General features: G+C 40.4%; 1 protein-coding gene across 2 annotated transcripts in view; it reads right to left on the bottom strand.

Moving 5' to 3' along the window:
- Positions 1–998: 998 nt before the first annotated feature.
- LOC117506578 (potassium voltage-gated channel subfamily D member 3-like) overlaps positions 999–19,158 on the bottom strand; it is a 324,070-nt gene continuing 305,910 nt past the window's right edge. The window contains exons 5-7 of one of the 2 annotated variants that reach the window (XM_034166090.1): positions 15,326–15,418; positions 11,594–11,850; positions 999–2,716 (exon numbers count right to left, since the gene is read on the bottom strand). In XM_034166090.1, the coding sequence (XP_034021981.1) occupies positions 2,485–2,716; positions 11,594–11,850; positions 15,326–15,418 (582 nt within the window). In that variant the 3' untranslated portion in view covers positions 999–2,484. The remainder of the gene's footprint in view (positions 2,717–11,593; positions 11,851–15,325; positions 15,419–19,158) is intronic. The other variant, XM_034166091.1, reaches the window with a different exon arrangement.

Genomic DNA, 19,158 nt, shown 5'->3' with positions numbered 1-19,158 from the left:
CATTAAAGAAAAAATAAGAGTTCTGATCTTTGTGGCAGATTTTAATGTTGATCTGACACGTCATAGATCTGTTTTAACAAAGAAAGAAACTGACAATTTTCCACAGAAAACAGACAGAAAAGTGCATTAAAATATAAAATACAAGATAACAGGTGAATACCAAGACTGTTAAACATAACAAAGTGTTTTTTTTTCTTTTTAAAGTCAGGTCCATGTTGAAATGACGTGTTCACACTGCTGTACAAGTGAAATGCTTTTTCTAATTGTTGAAACACAAGTGAGCCAAGGCAACGAGGCTTGAATGAACCTCTAGTTTTTTTGTTTTTTTTAATAGCAGCATAAAAGTTACTACTACTCTATTGTTCTTGCAGAGGACAAAAAGTGGCTATTTTTGGCACAGTATGTTAACCTGGATTTCAAACTGACAAACTACACAGACATAACACAAGTGCACAACACAGCAAATAAACATCTTTATACTTCATAACTGGTGGGAAAACCCTGAAAATAAATTATAGATTTCTCAAAAGCAAAATGAAAACCAACAAAGTATTTTCTTTAAGAAACACTAACTCTTTCAAACACAAGGCATCTATGAACTTTGAATGAGCATCAATGTGTAGCAGGTATACATATCAATAATACCCCCTCATCACAAAAAAACAAAACAAAACAAAACAAAACAAAAAAAACAGTTAATTTTATGTTTTTATTTTAATGTCCCAATTCATTTGGGTTAAAAAAACTTTCTCAAGACACTTCTTTTTTTTTTTTTTTTAAAGATAATCCTCATAAAAGCACAGTTTATGGGCAACCCCCTTTCTGTTTTCAATCACAGTCATCATTTCATGGCTGAGAGTTATTTGATGATTTTGCTGTATATATTATTGTGCAGGCCCCTGGTTTATTTAGCACTTGTTTCCTGGTAGAAAAGCATCGTCTTGGCACTGTGTAATACTTCATCAACATTTTCATGAAAAAAGCACTCCATGGAGGTTTTGTTTCAATCACAAAAATAAATGGTTAACAACAAACTTACAATGGTGATAAACACAACAGTCGCTGGCAATATTTAGGTTTCTTCCTATGGCTTCCTTACAAAGCTAGAAGAGCAGGTGTTTCATTTCTGTGTGGCACACTCATTTCACAGGTGTTTGGCTCCACTTAAAGTTGTGGATATATTGACATGTAAAAGTTTGATTATAAAAGTACACCTAGAATTATTTCCAAGTAAAAAAAAAAACTTTGTTTTATATTTGGATCAATACTGTATTACCTGTTTTAAGGGTGTATTTTTCTTTAAGAACATTACTCAAAAACTAGTGCTGAGAAAACACTGAAAACATTCTGTATGCCACACTGTTATCTTTTAGGGTAGATCCAGATAAAGAAGTGGATGTAGGAATATTGTTTTCACGTGTTAATTTCATTCTGATATATATATATATATATTGCTAATACATACTGTAATCAGCAGTGAAAAATCAGATTCTCAATGACATTTTAGAATAAGAGACACAAAATAGTGAAACTAAACTCAGGTATCATACAAGATAAGAATATTGAAAAACTTTAAAACACCACATCATTTGCTTCGTTTACAGACAGACTCCAACACAGAGGACATGAATCGGTCAATAACAAAATATGGATTTTTTCAAGATCTGATTTTCCTTCAGGATTCCTATCAGATTTTTTTTGAGTAGAGCCACTGGACAAAAGCTGCTTTTATATAAATGATCATTTACCCTCCAGTGACCCTTTCAGACTTGTTCTGTGGCCATCAGTCAGAGAATTCTATCACTATATGACAGTGGTGAAGCATCACATCCAAATCTTTACCCAGAAACTTTAAATAATCTGAATGCGAGGCCATGAAACAAAATTACACATAAAAACAAAACACATTTCCAAACTTGTCAGACTCATGCACAGTTTAGCGGTGTGATTTGAGCAGCATCACGTAGTTTTCAAATAATGCTGTAAAGAAATCCAACATTGATTTCATCTCATATTTTTTCTTTGTCAAAAAACAAACACATAAAACACACTGGGCCCATGATATTCAAGTAAAAACGGTCGGCACTTTCCTTTATCTTCCTTCAAATAAGATTTAGTCAAAGAATCCTTTTCACAAGTTCATTGTGACTGTAAATCTGCTTTGCCGTCGCCTTCTGCTGATATGTCTGCGAACTGCAGCATGCTTCCATCTTTTCCTCACTGCAAAGAATGTGCACTGATCTTTCAAACTAATGGAGCATTCCTGTCCATATCCACAGTACAAACACAGCGTGACAAGTGTGTGACGTATCTACAGTCCTCTATTTCAGAAATGCCCCTGTGTCACCTGCTTTCTCTAAAAGGTCACCCGGTGGAGAGAGCTTTTCCTCCTCAGTCTGTCAGGACACCACTTGTCTATCTTCGCCTGCTCCTCCCGCTCATTTCCTTCCTCCTAATGATTGGAGTTGCATCTGTCAGTCAGAGTCACAGAGCTGAGACTTTGACAATGTTGCTGCCGGTTGAACTCGTGGTGGTCTGGATGTTGGGGCCTGCAGGGTAACCTGGAGGCAGGGGAGCTCTGTGCTGCCCGTGAAAGCCGTCACTATCTGGGGTCAAAGCGGGAGGCGTTGGGAGACTGATTATAGCTGTGGTGATCCGGCCCCCCTTGCAATTGAGCCGACTACCGTCGTCGGTTTTCAGGTTGAGGTTGGAACGACTGTGAAGAGAGACAGGGTGTGAAGAATGTGGAACATTATTAGTTACATCATCATTTACTTGTACTTTCAGGAAGAGGTGTTGATTAGTTTGCTTGCACAATTAATTAAAAACTGTAGTTTGAAGGTCTTGTAGTGTAATTTTTTTGTTAAAAAAAGATGTGTTAATGAACTTATATGAAATGCCAGAAAAGGGGGTTTATTGTGTATTTCTGATGACAGTGAACAGATGTTTAAGAGAAAATATCTTTTGTGCAGAATGTATGTTTTCTTTCAAAGAAAACTATAAGACCAGAATTTGAAGTAAAAGCTCTAATTTGAGTGAAACACTTAATCGACGAAGAAAATGAATATTGGATTAAAAACGTGGGATTTACCAGAGGAGTAAATTTTCATGGCTCAGGGCCTGTTGACCCAGAGATGAACCAACTAACCTGGTGATTTTCCATGACAAAAAAAAAAAAAAACAACAACAAAAAAAAAAACAAAACCAATAAATTTGAATTCCTCATTCAACATTCTGAAACAGCCATAGTGAGTGCATGCAGAAATGACCCCACTATAAGAAACATTTAGCCCTGAAACTAGGGATGTCCCGATAAAGACATTTTAATATTTGATTGACAGTTAAAATGAAAATTAAACCCGATTAAACTGGAGTTACCAAATAAGTGTGTGTGCCGTTTCTGCTTTGCTCTATCTGCATGGTGCATTGGAGTGAACAGAGTTGCTGCTTTACTACAGGACAAAGAAACCTGATTGGGACATCCCTCCCTGAAGCACATCCCAACCTGAAGCATATGTTTATGCTACTTGCTGTGAGGGTGCCAAGGTCTAAGCCCTTGTCCATGTCATGACACTTGGACAAGGGATCAAATAATGGATTGCCTGTTAGGGTAAAATAAGGTGGGGACCTTGTGTGCCACGTGGCTGCTATGGCAACCATGAAGGCCCAACCGGATCCCTGAACATGAGACAGCTAACAGGGTTCTGGTGAAACAAGAAGTCCTCAATGACAGATCAGGCAGAGGAGGTGATGTCTTGTAACCCAACAGCTGTGAAGGCAGCAGCAGGTCTTCAGACCCCAACCGTCTGGGATTTCCTAGCCACTGGGCCAAGCTAAGGATCTGTCAAGGACCATGTGTTGTCCGACAGTGCAAGTCACTCTCGCAGTAAGCAAACCCATGCACGGCATCTCTACATTGACCCTGAATGTAGATTATCTATGCTGCACTTGCACAGCCACAAATCTTTTGGCGACTGCCAAGAGTGACAGTAGCAGGATTATGAATCTGGATGCATTCTGGTATAACCCTGCATGGAAGTAGCAGATGTTTGAATCAGTCATCAGAGCCTTGGAGAGAAATTGGAGGCTCTTTTGCTAGCTGATCTGCTGCAGATCAAGCCCTATTTAGAATCCGCTCTGCTCAACCTCAGCAGGGAGGGAGCTGGAAAAAAGTGCCCTAAACATAGGGTACTAAACATACAACTTAACCTGTTGGAATACAGCAGGCAGAAGGTCACCAGATGACAACAAAAAACACAAGTGATGAAAATTGGATGCATGAAACATACAAACCTTGATGAACAAAAAAAATTTGGCCCACCCAAAAGGCAAGAGCTCCCATGAAAATTCAGTAAGGTATGTCTTCTATAATAGATTTATTTCAATTCCTGTCATGCAAACTCCAGAAACTTGTCCTCGACATCTTCACCTTGACTGAAACAAGAAGAGCAGGACAAGGCTAGCTACTGGAGGAACAAGATGGCTACACTTTCTACTGGAAAGGGCTTCCTGAGGAGAAACAACAAATCCATGTCGTTGGTTTTGCCATGAAGAAATCTGTCCATCTAAAACTGACTGAACTACCAGTAACTGTCAAAGAACGATTGATGATACTCCACCAACGTGGGACTGAATGCCATATCACCATCACCATGCTTAAGCATCAAAACAACAACCATGAAGAGAAGGAAACCTTCTACGCCAAGCTGAACACCATTCAATCAGCCATTCGATCTATCACATCATCTGACAAGATCCTCCTCCTCAGTGACTTCAATGCCTGGGTCAGAAAGGACCACCAACTCTGGAAGAGAACATCACAAGAAATGGAGTGGGCAAATGCAATGTCATGGTACCCGGCTGCTTCTCACAAAGTGAACCGAGCGCAATCTCGTCATCACCAACACCATCTTCAGGCAAAAGCAAAAGTTATAATTCTCCGGGCATTACCCTCGCTCAAAGCATTGGCACCTGCTTGACTACCTCATTGTCTGAAAGAGTGACCAGAAAGATGGGCAATGACTGGTGCAGATCAAATCAAGTCAAATCAATTTTATTTATATAGCACCAAATCACAACAAACAGTTGCCCCAAGGCATTTTATATTGTAAGGCAAAAGCCATACAATAATTACAGAAAAACCCCAACGGTCAAAATGACCCCCTGTGAGCAAGCACTTGGTGACAGTGGGAAGGAAAAACTCCCTTTTAACAGGAAGAAACCTCCAGCAGACCAGGCTCAGGGAGGGGCAGTCTTCTGCTGGGACTGGTTGGGGCTGAGGGGAGAGAATCAGGAAAAAGACATGCTGTGGAAGAGAGCAGAGATCAATCACTAATGATTAAATGCAGAGTGGTGCATACAGAGCAAAAGAGAAAGAAACAATCAGTGCATCATGGGAACCCCCCAGCAGTCTAAGTCTATAGCAGCATAACTAAGGGATGGTTCAGGGTCACCTGATCCAGCCCTAACTATAAGCTTTAGCAAAAAGGAAAGTTTTAAGCCTAATCTTAAAAGTAGAGAGGGTGTCTGTCTCCCTGATCCGAATTGGGAGCTGGTTCCACAGGAGAGGAGCCTGAAAGCTGAAGGCTCTGCCTCCCATTCTACTCTTAAAAACCCTAGGAACTACAAGTAAGCCTGCAGTCTGAGAGCGAAGTGCTCTATTAGGGTGATATGGTACTATGAGGTCCCTAAGATAAGATGGCACCTGATTATTCAAAACCTTATAAGTAAGAAGAAAAATTTTAAATTCTATTCTAGAATTAACAGGAAGCCAATAAAGAGAGGCCAATATGGGTGAAATATGCTCTCTCCTAGCTGCAGCATTTTGAATTAACTGAAGGCTTTTCAGGGAACTTTTAGGACAACCTGATAATAATGAATTACAATAGTCCAGCCTAGAGGAAATAAATGCATGAATTAGTTTTTCAGCATCACTCTGAGACAAGACCTTTCTAATTTTAGAGATATTGCACAAATGCAAAAAAGCAGTCCTACATATTTGCTTAATATGCGCATTGAAGGACATATCCTGATCAAAAATGACTCCAAGATTTCTCACAGTATTACTGGAGGTCAGGGTAATGCCATCCAGAGTAAGGATCTGGTTAGACACCATGTTTCTAAGATTTGTGGGGCCAAGTACAATAACTTCAGTTTTATCTGAATTTAAAAGCAGGAAATTAGAGGTCATCCATGTCTTTATGTCTGTAAGACATTCCTGCAGTTTAACTAATTGGTGTGTGTCCTCTGGCTTCATGGATAGATAAAGCTGGGTATCATCTGCGTAACAATGAAAATTTAAGCATGCTTTCTAATAATACTGCCTAAGGGAAGCATGTATAAAGTGAATAAAATTGGTCCTAGCACAGAACCTTGTGGAACTCCATAATTAACCTTAGTCTGTGAAGAAGACTCCCCATTTACATGAACAAATTGTAATCCATTAGATAAATATGATTCAAACCACCGCAGCGCAGTGCCTTTAATACCTATGGCATGCTCTAATCTGTAATAAAATTTTATGGTCAACAGTATCAAAAGCAGCACTGAGGTCTAACAGGACAAGCACAGAGGTGAGTCCACTGTCTGAGGCCATAAAAAGATCATTTGTAACCTTCACTAATGCTGTTTCTGTACTATGATGAATTCTAAAACCTGACTGAAACTCTTCAAATAGACCATTCCTCTGCAGATGATCAGTTAGCTGTTTTACAACTACCGTTTCAAGAATTTTTGAGAGAAAAGGAAGGTTGGAGATTGGCCTATAATTAGCTAAGATAGCTGGGTCAAGTGATGGCTTTTTAAGTAATGGTTTAATTACTGCCACCTTAAAAGCCTGTGGTACATAGCCAACTAATAAAGATAGATTAATCATATTTAAGATCGAAGCATTAATTAATGGTAGTTCTTCCTTGAGCAGCCTGGTAGGAATGGGGTCTAATAGACATGTTGATGGTTTGGAGGAAGTAACTAATGAAAATAACTCAGACAGAACAATCGGAGAGAAAGAGTCTAACCAAATACCAGCATTACTGAAAGCAGCCAAAGATAACGATATGTCTTTGGGATGGTTATGAGTAATTTTTTCTCTAATAGTTAAAATTTTATTAGCAAAGAAAGTTATGAAGTCATTACTAGTTAAAGTTAAAGGAATACTCAGCTCAATAGAGCTCTGACTCTTTGTCAGCCTGGCTACAGTGCTGAAAAGAAACCTGGGGTTGTTCTTATTTTCTTCAATTAGTGATGAGTAGTAAGATGTCCTAGCTTTACGGAGGGCTTTTTTTTATAGAGCAACAGACTCTTTTTCCAGGCTAAGTGAAGATCTTCTAAATTAGTGAGACGCCATTTCCTCTCCAACTTACGGGTTATCTGCTTTAAGCTGTGAGTTTGTGAGTTATACCATGGAGTCAGGCACTTCTGATTTAAGGCTCTCTTTTTCAGAGGAGCTACAGCATCCAAAGTTGTCCTCAATGACGATGTAAAACTATTGACGAGATAATCTATCTCACTCACAGAGTTTACGTAGCTACTCTGCCCTGTGTTGGTATATGGCATTGGAGAACATAAAGAAGGAATCATATCCTTAAAAATAATAATAATATCCTTAATAATAATAATAAATAATAACCTGTGGGACCACATCATGCCACTTATGTGGAATAAAACAACAACAACAACAAAAAAATAAACAGCTGGTACCTGTGGGACCACATCACACTGGTTATGTGTAATTTAAAAAAAAAAAAAAAACAGCTGGTACCTGTGGGACCATATTGTGCCGGTTATGTGGAATAAATAATAATAATAATAAAAAAACAGCTGGTACCTGTGGGACCACATCATGCCACTTATGTGGAATAAAACAACAACAACAAAAAACAAACAGCTGGTACCTGCTTTAAGTTGCGAGTTTGTGAGTAATACCTGGGAGTGAGGTGCTTCTGATTTAAGGCTGTCTTTTTCAGAGGAGCTACAGCATCCAAAGTTGTGCTCAATGAGGATGTAAAACTATTGACGAAATAATCTGTGTCACTCACAGAGTTTAGGTAGCTACTCTGCACTGTGTTGGTATATGGCATTGGAGAACATAACAAAGAAGGAATCATATCCTTAAACCTAGTTACAGCACTTTCCGAAAGACTTCTATTGTAATGAAACTTATTCCCCACTGCTGGGTAGTCCATTAAAGTAAATGTAAATGTTATTAAGAAATGATCAGACAGAAGGGGGTTTTCAGGGAATACTGTTAAGTCTTCAATTTCCATACCATAAGTCAGAACAAGATCTAAAGTATGGTTAAAGTGGTGAGTGGACTCATTTACATTTTGAGCGAAGCCAATTGAGTCTAATAATAGATTAAATGCAGTGTTGAGGCTGTCATTCTCAGCATCTATGTGGATGTTAAAATCGCCCACTATAATTATCTTATCTGAGCTAAGCACTAAGTCAGACAAAAGGTCTGAAAATTCACAAAGAAACTCACAGTAACGACCAGGTGGACGATAGATAACAACAAATAAAACTGGTTTTAATTAATAAGCTGGAGTGGAAGATTGCTGCTAATCCTCCCCCTCGGCCCATGCTATGAGCATTCTGACAGTTAGTGTGACTCGGGGGTGTTGACTCATTTAAACTAACATATTCATCCTGCTGTAACCAGGTTTCTGTGAGGCAGAATAAATCAATATGTTGATCAATTATTATATCATTTACTAACAGGGACTTAGAAGAGAGAGACCTAATGTTTAATAAACCACATTTAACTGTTTTAGTCTGTGGTGCAGTTGAAGGTGCTATATTATTTTTTCTTTTTGAATTTTTATGCTTAAATAGATTTTTACTGGTTGTTGGTGGTCTGGGAGCAGGCACCGTCTCTACGGGGATGGGGTATTGGGGGGATGGCAGGGGGAGAGAAGCTGCAGAGAGGTGTGTAAGACTACAACTCTGCTTCCTGGTCCCAACCCTGGATAGTCACGGTTTGGAGGGTTTAATAAAATTGGCCAGATTTCTAGAAATGAGAGCTGCTCCATCCAAAGTGGGATGGATGCCGTCTCTCCTAACAAGACCAGGTTTTCCCCAGAAGCTTTGCCAATTATCTATGAAGCCCACCTCATTTTCTGGACACCACTCAGACAGCCAGCAATTCAAGGAGAACATGCGGCTAAACATGTCACTCCCGGTCCGATTGGGGAGGGGCCCAGAGAAAACTACACAGTCCGACATTGTTTTTGCAAAGTTACACACCGATTCAATGTTAATTTTAGTGACCTCCGATTGGCGTAACCGGGTGTCATTACTGCCGACATGAATTACAGTCTTACCAAATTTACGCTTAGCCTTAGCCAGCAGTTTCAAATTTCCTTCAATGTCGCCTGCTCTGGCCCCCAGAAGACATTTGACTATGGTTGCTGGTGTCGCTAACTTCACATTTCTCAAAACAGAGTCGCCAATAACCAGAGTTTGTTCCTCGACGGGCGTGTCACCGAGTGGGGAAAAATGGTTAGAAATATGAACAGGTTGGTGGTGTACACGGGGCTTCTGTTTAGGACTACGCTTCCTCCTCACAGTCACCCAGCCGGCCTGCTTTCCCAGCTGCTCGGGATCTGCTGGGGGACAGCTAACGGCGGCTAAGCTACCTTGGTCCGCACCAACTACAGGGGCCTGGCTAGCTGTAGGATTTTCCAAGGTGTGGAGCCGAGTCTCCAATTCGCCCAGCCTGGCCTCCAAAGCTACGAATAAGCTACACTTATTACTAGTACCATTACTGCTAAAGGAGGCCGAGGAATAACTAAACATTTCACACCCAGAGCAGAAAAGTGCAGGAGAGACAGGAGAAACCACCATGCTAAACCGGCTAAGAGCTAGTAGCTGTGCTAAGCTAGCGGATTCCTAAAAACACACAAAGTGAATAATGTGTAAATAATTTAGAGGTGATTCAGCAGAGGGTGTGCTTTAGTTAAGACACGTGAAGATTACACTGTGAAACAAATTGTTATCTAGTTATCTAGATCAATCTAACTACGCAGATTAAACAGCTAACAGATACAGCAAAGCACCGCTGTGCTCCGGAACAGGAAGTGATACAATACCGCAGTGAGAGCCAACCAACCACCAGTAGAGGCAAGGTGATGGCAAGATGACAAAGGTGACAAGGGTGTTTTACAGTGTGTCACACAAGGTGTTTTACAGTGTGTCACACCCACTTCTGTGGGAGATCCTGAGCAAAACCTGCTGTCTGGAGAAATTCATCAAGATCACGAGGCTTCTCCATGATGACGTCTGCCAAAGTTCTGGTAAATGGCACAAAAACTGAAACCTTCAATATTCAAACAGGAGTAAAGCAGGGCTGTGTCATCAACCTTGCACTCTTCATCATTTTCGTGGCAACAATCCTCCACCCGATCAAGGACAAGATGTCGCCATTAATTGACACTGTGTACAGAATGAATGAAAAGCTTGTCAACCTGAACCAACTGAGAGCCAAGCAGAAAATCACCATCATGTTGCTCCTGGACTTCCAGTATGCTGATGATAGCAGCGTGTCATCTTTCACGGAAGGAGCACTTCAGAAACTCCTTGAAACTTTTGATGAAGCCTACACCAAGCTTGGGTTTCACATCAAACCTGAAGAATACACAGGTCCTATATCAGCCTGCACCCAGCATGGTCAATATAAAGCTTCCTGCTGTGAAATGGCATGGTCAGGACCTGGAGGACATGGCCCACCTTCCATACCTGGGCAGCCATGTAACATCAAATAGCAACATCGAGGTCGAGATCCAACACTGGCTTAAGTGTGCAGGAATTGCCTTCGACCAGCTTCACATCCACATTTTCAACAATAGAAACCTTTGACAACAGATGAAAATCTGAGTCTACAAAGCTGTTGTCATGCCAACCCTGCTGTATGGATCCGAGACCTGGACCACCTACTGCCGCCACCAGAAGACCCTTGAACAATTCCACCAACACTGTCTGAGGAGTCTCCTCCGCATCAGGTCAGAAGACTTCCCTGCCAACATTAGCATCTTCGTTGCAGCCAATCTCCAAAGTATAGAGTGTCGTTATCAAGAACTAGCTACAATGGGTGGGTTATGTCGCAAGGATGGAGGACAGCTGATTTCCCTAACAGATCTTCTTTTCCCAACTGAGTGAAGGAAAACAGTCCAGAGGAGGGCAGAAGAAACTCCACAAGGATCCCCTGAAGTGCAACCTCAAGAGCTGCTCCATCGACTGCAAGACCTGGGAAGAACAAGTGAGGGACCAAACCAGCTGGTGAGCAATGATCTGCACAGGAGTGAAAAACTTTGAAAAAATGCAGATGATCAACACATAGGAGAAGAGGAGAAACAGGAAAGAGAGGCAGCAAGATCTTGATCACCATAAGCTTCCATGTACCAACCATGTGCAGCGTCTGTCAGAAACAGTGCGCGTCAAGACTGGGGCTGTTCAGTGATTTCTGCATGCACCATCTCATCTGGGAATTGGTCAACAGACAATCTTCCTTGCCACTGAGGGATTGGCACAATGTGCTGTGAGATACGCCAACTAAACAAAGCCTACATGTCACTGTTTGTGCTGCTCTTGAGTTCACCTGGCAATGTGCGATGGTGGCTCTGCACGCTGTATGTGGAGTGCGCTGAGCTCCTCCAGTGGACCTTGCTGTGTTGAGACAGGATGTGTTGGCAGACTGGCATTAGGTAGAGGAGCATCTCGCTTCCCTCTGCGGCTGCAGCAGAGACCAACGGTGCCGTCATGGCTGGATATAGAGGGACTCCTCGATGGGTAGCTCTGCAGAGCTGTTTCTAAACAGTTCTGCTCATACACCTGCTCGTCCACAAACTCATGAGCCTGGAGACAAAAACAGGGTGATGTTAACGAAAGAGAACCAAAGACAAATAAGCCACTCTGAGACTTAATGCTCATTTTGAAGCAATTTTCCAACAAGCACAAATGTGCCAGTTTTAGACACTGGAAAAACTCTTTAACCTTTTAAAAAATGCACCTATCCAATGTTTCCTAGTTTAGTACTGGTTGTAATACCTAAAATCAAATTACCGGCTGATACAAGTATATAATATCTATCTATCCATCGATCTGTCTGTCATATTAATTGGCTGTATATGTCATACTGATTGCGTTTATCTGTCAGTTGTATTGATCCTGTGTGCTGTAAAGGTTGAACCAGCCCATTTTGATTGATTGAACTGGTTGTAGCTGCCTGTTGTGTTGGACACAACAGGCAGCTACAACTGAATGTGTTTGTCTATCTATATGTATCTGCCCTGTGATAGACTAGCAGCCTGTCCAGGGTGTACACCACCTCTCAGCCAAAGGGCCACTGCAATAAGCTTCAGCTTTCCGTGACCCTTAACTGGAGTAAGTGGGTGTAGAAAGTGGATGGATGGATGGACCTGTCTGTCTCATCAGTGGTATCTGTTGTATTGGTTATAACTCTCATTTCAGTCCATCCTATCTGTCGGCTATGTATGTCACATTGGTTTTGTCTTGGCATTTTGCTTGTGTCTGTCAGTTGTGTTGATCCTGTCTGTTGTACGAGTCATTGGCATTGTCTGTTATGTCTACTGTGTTAGTTGTATCAATCGGATTGGTCATACCTTTCAGTCCTGTCTGGTGTATTGATTTGATTGTCTTAATAAGAGGTTATGTGTTGATTGTGGCAGTCCTGTCTGTTGCATAAGTCGTACTGGTTGGCTGTCTCTATCATGTTGGTTGTGTCTGTGCTGCCTGTCTGTCATACAGTGAGGAAAATAAGTATTTGAACACCCTGCGATTTTGCAAGTTCTCCCATTTAGAAATCATGGAGGGGTCTGAAATTTTCATCTTAGGTGCATGTCCACTGTGAGAGACATAATCTAAAAAAAAAAAATAAAAAATCCGGAAATCACAATGTATGATTTTTTTAAATAATTTATTTGTATGTTACTGCTGCAAATAAGTATTTGAACACCTACCAACCAGCAAGAATTCTGGCTCACACAGGCCTGTTAATTTTTCTTTAAGAAGCCCTCTTATCCTGCACTACACTCTTTACCTGTATTAATTGCACCTGTTTGAACTTGTTACCTGTATAAAAGACACCTGTTCACACACTCAATCAATCACACTCCAACCTGTCCACCATAGCCAAGACCAAAGAGCTGTCTAAGGACACCAGGGACAAAACTGTAGACCTGCACAAGGCTGGGATGGACTACAGGACAACAGGCAAGCAGCTTGGTAGAAGACAACAACTGTTATGATTATTTATTAGAAAGTGGAAGAAACACAAGATGACTGTCAGTCTCCCTTGGTCTGGGATTTCATGGAAGATCTCATTTTGTGGGGTAAGGATGATTCTGAGAAAGCTCAGAACTACACAGGAGGACCTGGTCAATGACCTGAAGAGAGCTGGGACCACAGTCACAAAGATTACATTAGTAACACATGATGCTGTCATGGTTTTCATCTAAGGTGATTCTATACATGCCTGAAACTGCAGCCAAAAATTGTTTGGTGTAGTGATAGTCACAAAGTAAAGGATTCTTCTTCTTCCAGTTTCACCTCAATATCTTGCTTGTTATTGAAATAAGGCTGTTGGAGGCCAAACCTTTCACACCAATATCACTGAAAGAGCTCGTCATTAACAGGATGAAACCTTCCTCCTGTCCACTCAATGTTATACCCATGTCATTATTTAAAAAAAAAGGTTATCCCCACCATTGGCCCTTGTGTTTTATCAAAACTCAACAGGTCACTTATTTCTGGCTGTGTCCCTTAGTGTTTTAAGCAGGCTGTTATTCACCCTCTTAAAAAAACTTAACGCTGAGCCTTCTCTTCCTCAGAATTAGAGACAGATTTCAAATTTGCCTCTTATCTCCAAAATTTTAGAAAAAGTGGTGGCCAGACAGCTTAACAAGGTTTTAACTGAACACAATATTCTTAATAAAATACAATCTGGGTTCTGTCACTTGCACTCTACTGAAACAGCTTGTCTTAGAGTTTCAAATGATACTTTAAGGCACAGAGATGCAGGTGAATATTCTATACTTGTACGTTTGGGTTTGTCAGCAGCTTTTGACATGGTTGATTATGATGTTTTGATTGAGAGACTTCGGACATGGATGGGCATCACAGAGTCAGTCTTGAGTGGTTTTCATTCTGTCTCTCTAACAGGAGTTTCCTAGTTGCTACAGCTGAATTTATGTCTTCATCTGCCATTCTGTGGTGTACCCCAAGGTTCTCTTCTGGGAACTTTTTTTTTTGCATTGTATTTGCTCCGACTTGGACACATCTTGAGTACATTTGAAGATGTCTCATATTGTTATGCAGATGCTATCCACCTGTATATCTCATTTACACCTCGGAATGTTGCTAATGTGTGTGTCCTTCAAAACTGTGTCAGTGTCATAAAGCACTAGATCGCTGCTAAATACATGCCACTTAATACGGCAAAAAAACTGAAGTTCTTGTTTGTGCCCCAGACCAGACAACTTTGTTCCAACTGTGATTAATAACCTTGGCTCCTTGTCTTCATCAGTTCACTCATCAGTCAGAAATCTGGATGTTACATTTGTCCAGGTTCTCAACTTTGATATTCATGTTCTTCCATTTATGGAACATTGCCTGCCTTAGAAACATTGTGTCTCAAGCTGAGCTGGAAATGATTATCCATGCTTTTATTATTTTATCACATTTGGATTACTGTAATTTACTGGTTTTTAGCCTCAGAAAATCTTCTCTGGCTCATTCTCTGGATCCAGAATGTGACTACAAGGCTTACGAGGTCCTCTAAGAGTGCTCATGTGAAACCCATTCTGTCATCTTTGCTTTGGCTCCCCGTGCAGTTCATACTTCAGTTTAAAATCTTGGTGATCACTTTTACAGCTCTGCACGGTCAAATGCCTGTCTATATCAGTGAACGTCTGCACCCTTATAGCACAATCAGGCCTCTGAGGTCCTTGGATCAGAACCTGTTAGTAGTCCCTTGGTCAAGGCTGAAGACCAAAGGAGACTGTACTTTTGGAGGTTGTGGCTCCCAAACACTGCCACAACATCTGAGATCTGTGGATACTGTTAAAACTTTTAAAGAGAAGGTCAAGACCCACTTGTATAGGCTTGATTTTAATTAGTTTTATGCCACTCTTTTAATTTCTGTATTTCTATTTTATTTTACTATTGTTGTAAAGCACTTTGCAATTTTATCTTGAAGGGTGCTTTATAAATAAACTTTACTGACTTACCATTCAGCGCCCCCCCCCCCCCCCCCCCCCCCCACACACACACACACACGGGTTAAAGTAAAAATTAGTAGCTGAATACTCACAGTGGTTTTCTCCAGACAGTGCAGTAGGTGGTGGTGTTGACTCGCTAACAGAGAGGAGGATTTTATCAGCTTCTGCTCATCCTCATCTGCACCCTACACACACACACACACACACACACACACACACACACACACACACACACACACACACACACACACACACACACACACACACACACACACACACACAGGTCAGTAATAATTTTGTAGCTCTGTCACTCAGAGACTGTCCGTTACAGAGTGCAAGGATGTCATAGTGCACACTGAGTCTGCTGCAAAAACGACTCTTTGACATTTACTGAAAAGTCTGGAAAAGAACTTTGTCAACACTAATGAGGAGTCAGTGATGTGAGACTTTGGTTCTGCTTCATCTGTCCCATTTTGCACCAAACTATCTCAGCTCTCACACATTGACTTCATTTTCATTAACGGGCAGGTGGCTAAAAACTCCTCAGGCTGGCATTCTAATGATGTATTTGCCAGCTAATTGTTCATAAAACAGATTTCTGTGTGTAATCGGATCCTTCAGAAGTGCCCGCCTGGGCTCATGGACTGTTGATAATTACATGTGCCTGTTGATTGCTTTGTTTGCGGTTTCAAATGATTTTTCAAAAATACGATTAGCTTTTCAAAACGTTTTGGCCTAATGTGGAATAGAGAAAACTAGGACAGATTTAGATATTTGGGACAAATTCCATTAATTAATAAAGAAATGATTTGGGCTTGGGAAGGGATCCAAACCTTTAGCTTCTAATGAGCCTGTTTGTTGTTAGTTTGCTTGTAACCAGGCTGTGTAATAAACTATCCATTCTAGACACTTTAATCAAAGTGATGAGAAAAAAAAAACCTGGAGTGTAGCGATTCAGACCAGTATCAAGGAGGTTCTACATAGTCTTGGAAAGCTGGTGTCATCTAAAATTGAAATGTGACAGGTCCTTAAGATGTTAATGTTACTCGTTGGTACAAACAGGTGGCATATATCAGTGTGCTCACCTGTGTAAAGTGTTATTAATAGATAAAAGTATGAAACCACACATATAAGTCACACTGGAGCATGTCACACCTTTTCTCTGTATGTTGGACTCACTTTTGAACACAGTGTTTCCCTGGGGGTGAGTTTAACAATGGACAGGAACTAGGCCGTGTGTCAGCATAGTCCCCTGTGCACCTCCTGCTCCGCAACCCTATAAATTTGGTATCATTAAAAAGCTTAGGATCTTAGATAAAAATAATAACACAATGCTAAAATACCCTCAGCCATATGAGCACCGTGTTCTTTATAATTTGCAGTTGCTGAATTGGCGTCATATATATAATAATATATATACATATATGAATGAATGAATGAATGAAAACTGTTTATTTCGAACATTTGATACAACAACAAATACAAGATAGATCAGTGAAGACAACAACAAAAAAAGTTCCTACTGTATACCCAACATGTCCGAAAAGGGGTAGGGTGAAGCATCAGTTTATTTATCCCTACGCCTTATATATATATATATATATATATATATATATATATATATATATATATATATACACCTACACATACCTACTTACATACAAAATACTATATATTTACAAGCTGAAGCAAAAAACAAAAACACCCTAACCCTCATTACCCTTCCTCCTCCCTATACCTAGAAAAAAACATATTTTTGTACCGCTGTTTGAACTGGTTCATGCTTGGACATTGCTTGAACCCCACTCCCAATCTGTTCCACATCCTCACATATAAAATACATATAAAATACAATAATATAAAATACAATACATATAAAATAATTATACATTTATTATTATTATTTACATTAATTATTAAGATCCTGTCTTGTAAATCACTCCAGAGGTGTTATCAGGTTACAAAAACAGTGTTTCCAGTGTAATACATAATATATAATATGTGACAAAGAGTTTATATTTACACACAAATGAAGCAGTTAGCAGCTAGCTAGACCAGGAAGTGATGTCATCATGCTAACGTCCGCTAGATGTCTTGTAAATCACTCCTGAGGTGTTATTAGGTTGCAAAAACAGTGTTTAAAGTTTAAGAAGTGTTTATTTCTCTGTAGCCTTTACATAATATATGACAAAGAGGTTATATTTACACACAAATGAAGAGGGTTGGCAGCTAGCTAGACCATTAACTGACATCACCATGCTAATGTCCACTAGATGTCTTGTAAATCACTCCTGAGGTGTTATTAGGTTGCAGAAACAGTGTTTAAAGTTTAAGAAGTGTTTATTTCTCTGTAGTCTTTACATAATATATGACAAAGAGGTTATATTTACACACAAATGAAGAGGGTTGGCAGCTAGCTAGACCATTAACTGACATCACCATGCTAATGTCCACTAGATGTCTTTTAAATCACTCCTGAGATGTTATTAGGTTGCAGAAACAGTGTTTAAAGTTTAAGAAGTGTTTATTTCTCTGTAGCCTTTACATAATGTATGACAAAGAGGTTATATTTACACACAAATGAAGAGGGTTGGCAGTTAGCTAGAGCATTAACTGATATCACCATGCTAATGTCCACTAGATGTCTTGTAAATCACTCCACAGATGCATAGGTGTAGGAGGTGGGGGGGCAAAGGCCCCCCCCCCCCGGGCTCGGCAAAATGCTCAAATTCGGGCAGATGGGCTGGGAAATTCGGGCATGGGCCATGTACACTGAATACAGAATAGAATGACTTAAAATGTCAGACTTATTTTTGCAATTACTGTAAACAATCAAATCGCTATTTGGTCACCAATATAAATCTAAATATGGGTATATAAATATATATTAATTTAAAGAGTCATGGGGGTTTGTGAAATTCGGGCAAATTTGGTGTCGCCCCCCCAAATAGACCCCACCTCCTATGCTTATGCACAGATGTTATCAGGATACAAAAACAGTGTTTTCACTTTAAGAAGTGTTTATTTCTCAGTAGCCGTTACATAATATATGATGAAGGTGGTATATTTAGCCAAAAACTAAGCAAAGTTAGCAGCTAGCAACATGAGGAAGTGACGTCACCACACTAACGGCCGCAAGATCGTACCTTAAAAAAGGAACAGAATGTGACTTTTAACTTCTTAAAATGTCTCTTAAATTACATCCAGCTTAGCCATCTTTGAACTTGTCCAAGGTCTTTGTCCCAAGAATGTTCCCTTTGAATTTGCAGACTCTGGCAGAAATAGGACTGTAATAGGACTGGATTTATGCTGAGGACAGACAGACGGATGCAAAATCTTGCCCATCTTATCGATGCCCATATTTGATGGCCTCGGGTAATAACTGGTAACAGTAAAAATACTGGGACCCACTATGACACACAACAACATTGGGTTACTACCCTGTCATTAACTACCCTATTAAAAAATTGTGAAAGAATGCTTACGGGTAGCAGAAGAAGCCACACATGAAGTAGGTCAAGAGTATGTCATTACAATCTTCGACATGGGGTTTGTACGAAGGCATAACCTCTGATCTGGAACGAGCCAGAAAATACAAAAATCGCATTGTACTCATGGGTACGTTCCATTTGGTTTGTGCATATATGATGTAAGGCACGTGTGAAAAGGCCAATACGAGGTCTATTAGAAAACTAACCGGCAGTTTTATAAAAAAAAAAACTATATGGATTTGAATCACGTGCGATTACACCAGACATGCTTGAACCCTCGTGCGCATGCGTGAGTTTTTTCACGCGTGTCGGTGACGTCATTCGCCTGTGGGCAGGCTTTAAGTGAGCACTGGTCCAGCCCTCTCGGCTGAAATCCTTTGTCTGAGACGCTGCTGGAGACGGCGCGCGTTGCTTTATCAAAAATTTTTCAGGAC

This window comes from Thalassophryne amazonica, chromosome 3 (genome assembly GCF_902500255.1).
Source record: "Thalassophryne amazonica chromosome 3, fThaAma1.1, whole genome shotgun sequence".
Taxonomy (NCBI): domain Eukaryota; kingdom Metazoa; phylum Chordata; class Actinopteri; order Batrachoidiformes; family Batrachoididae; genus Thalassophryne; species Thalassophryne amazonica.
The sequence above is the reverse complement of the archived record's forward strand: the minus strand, read 5'-3'. Positions and strand labels throughout refer to the sequence as shown.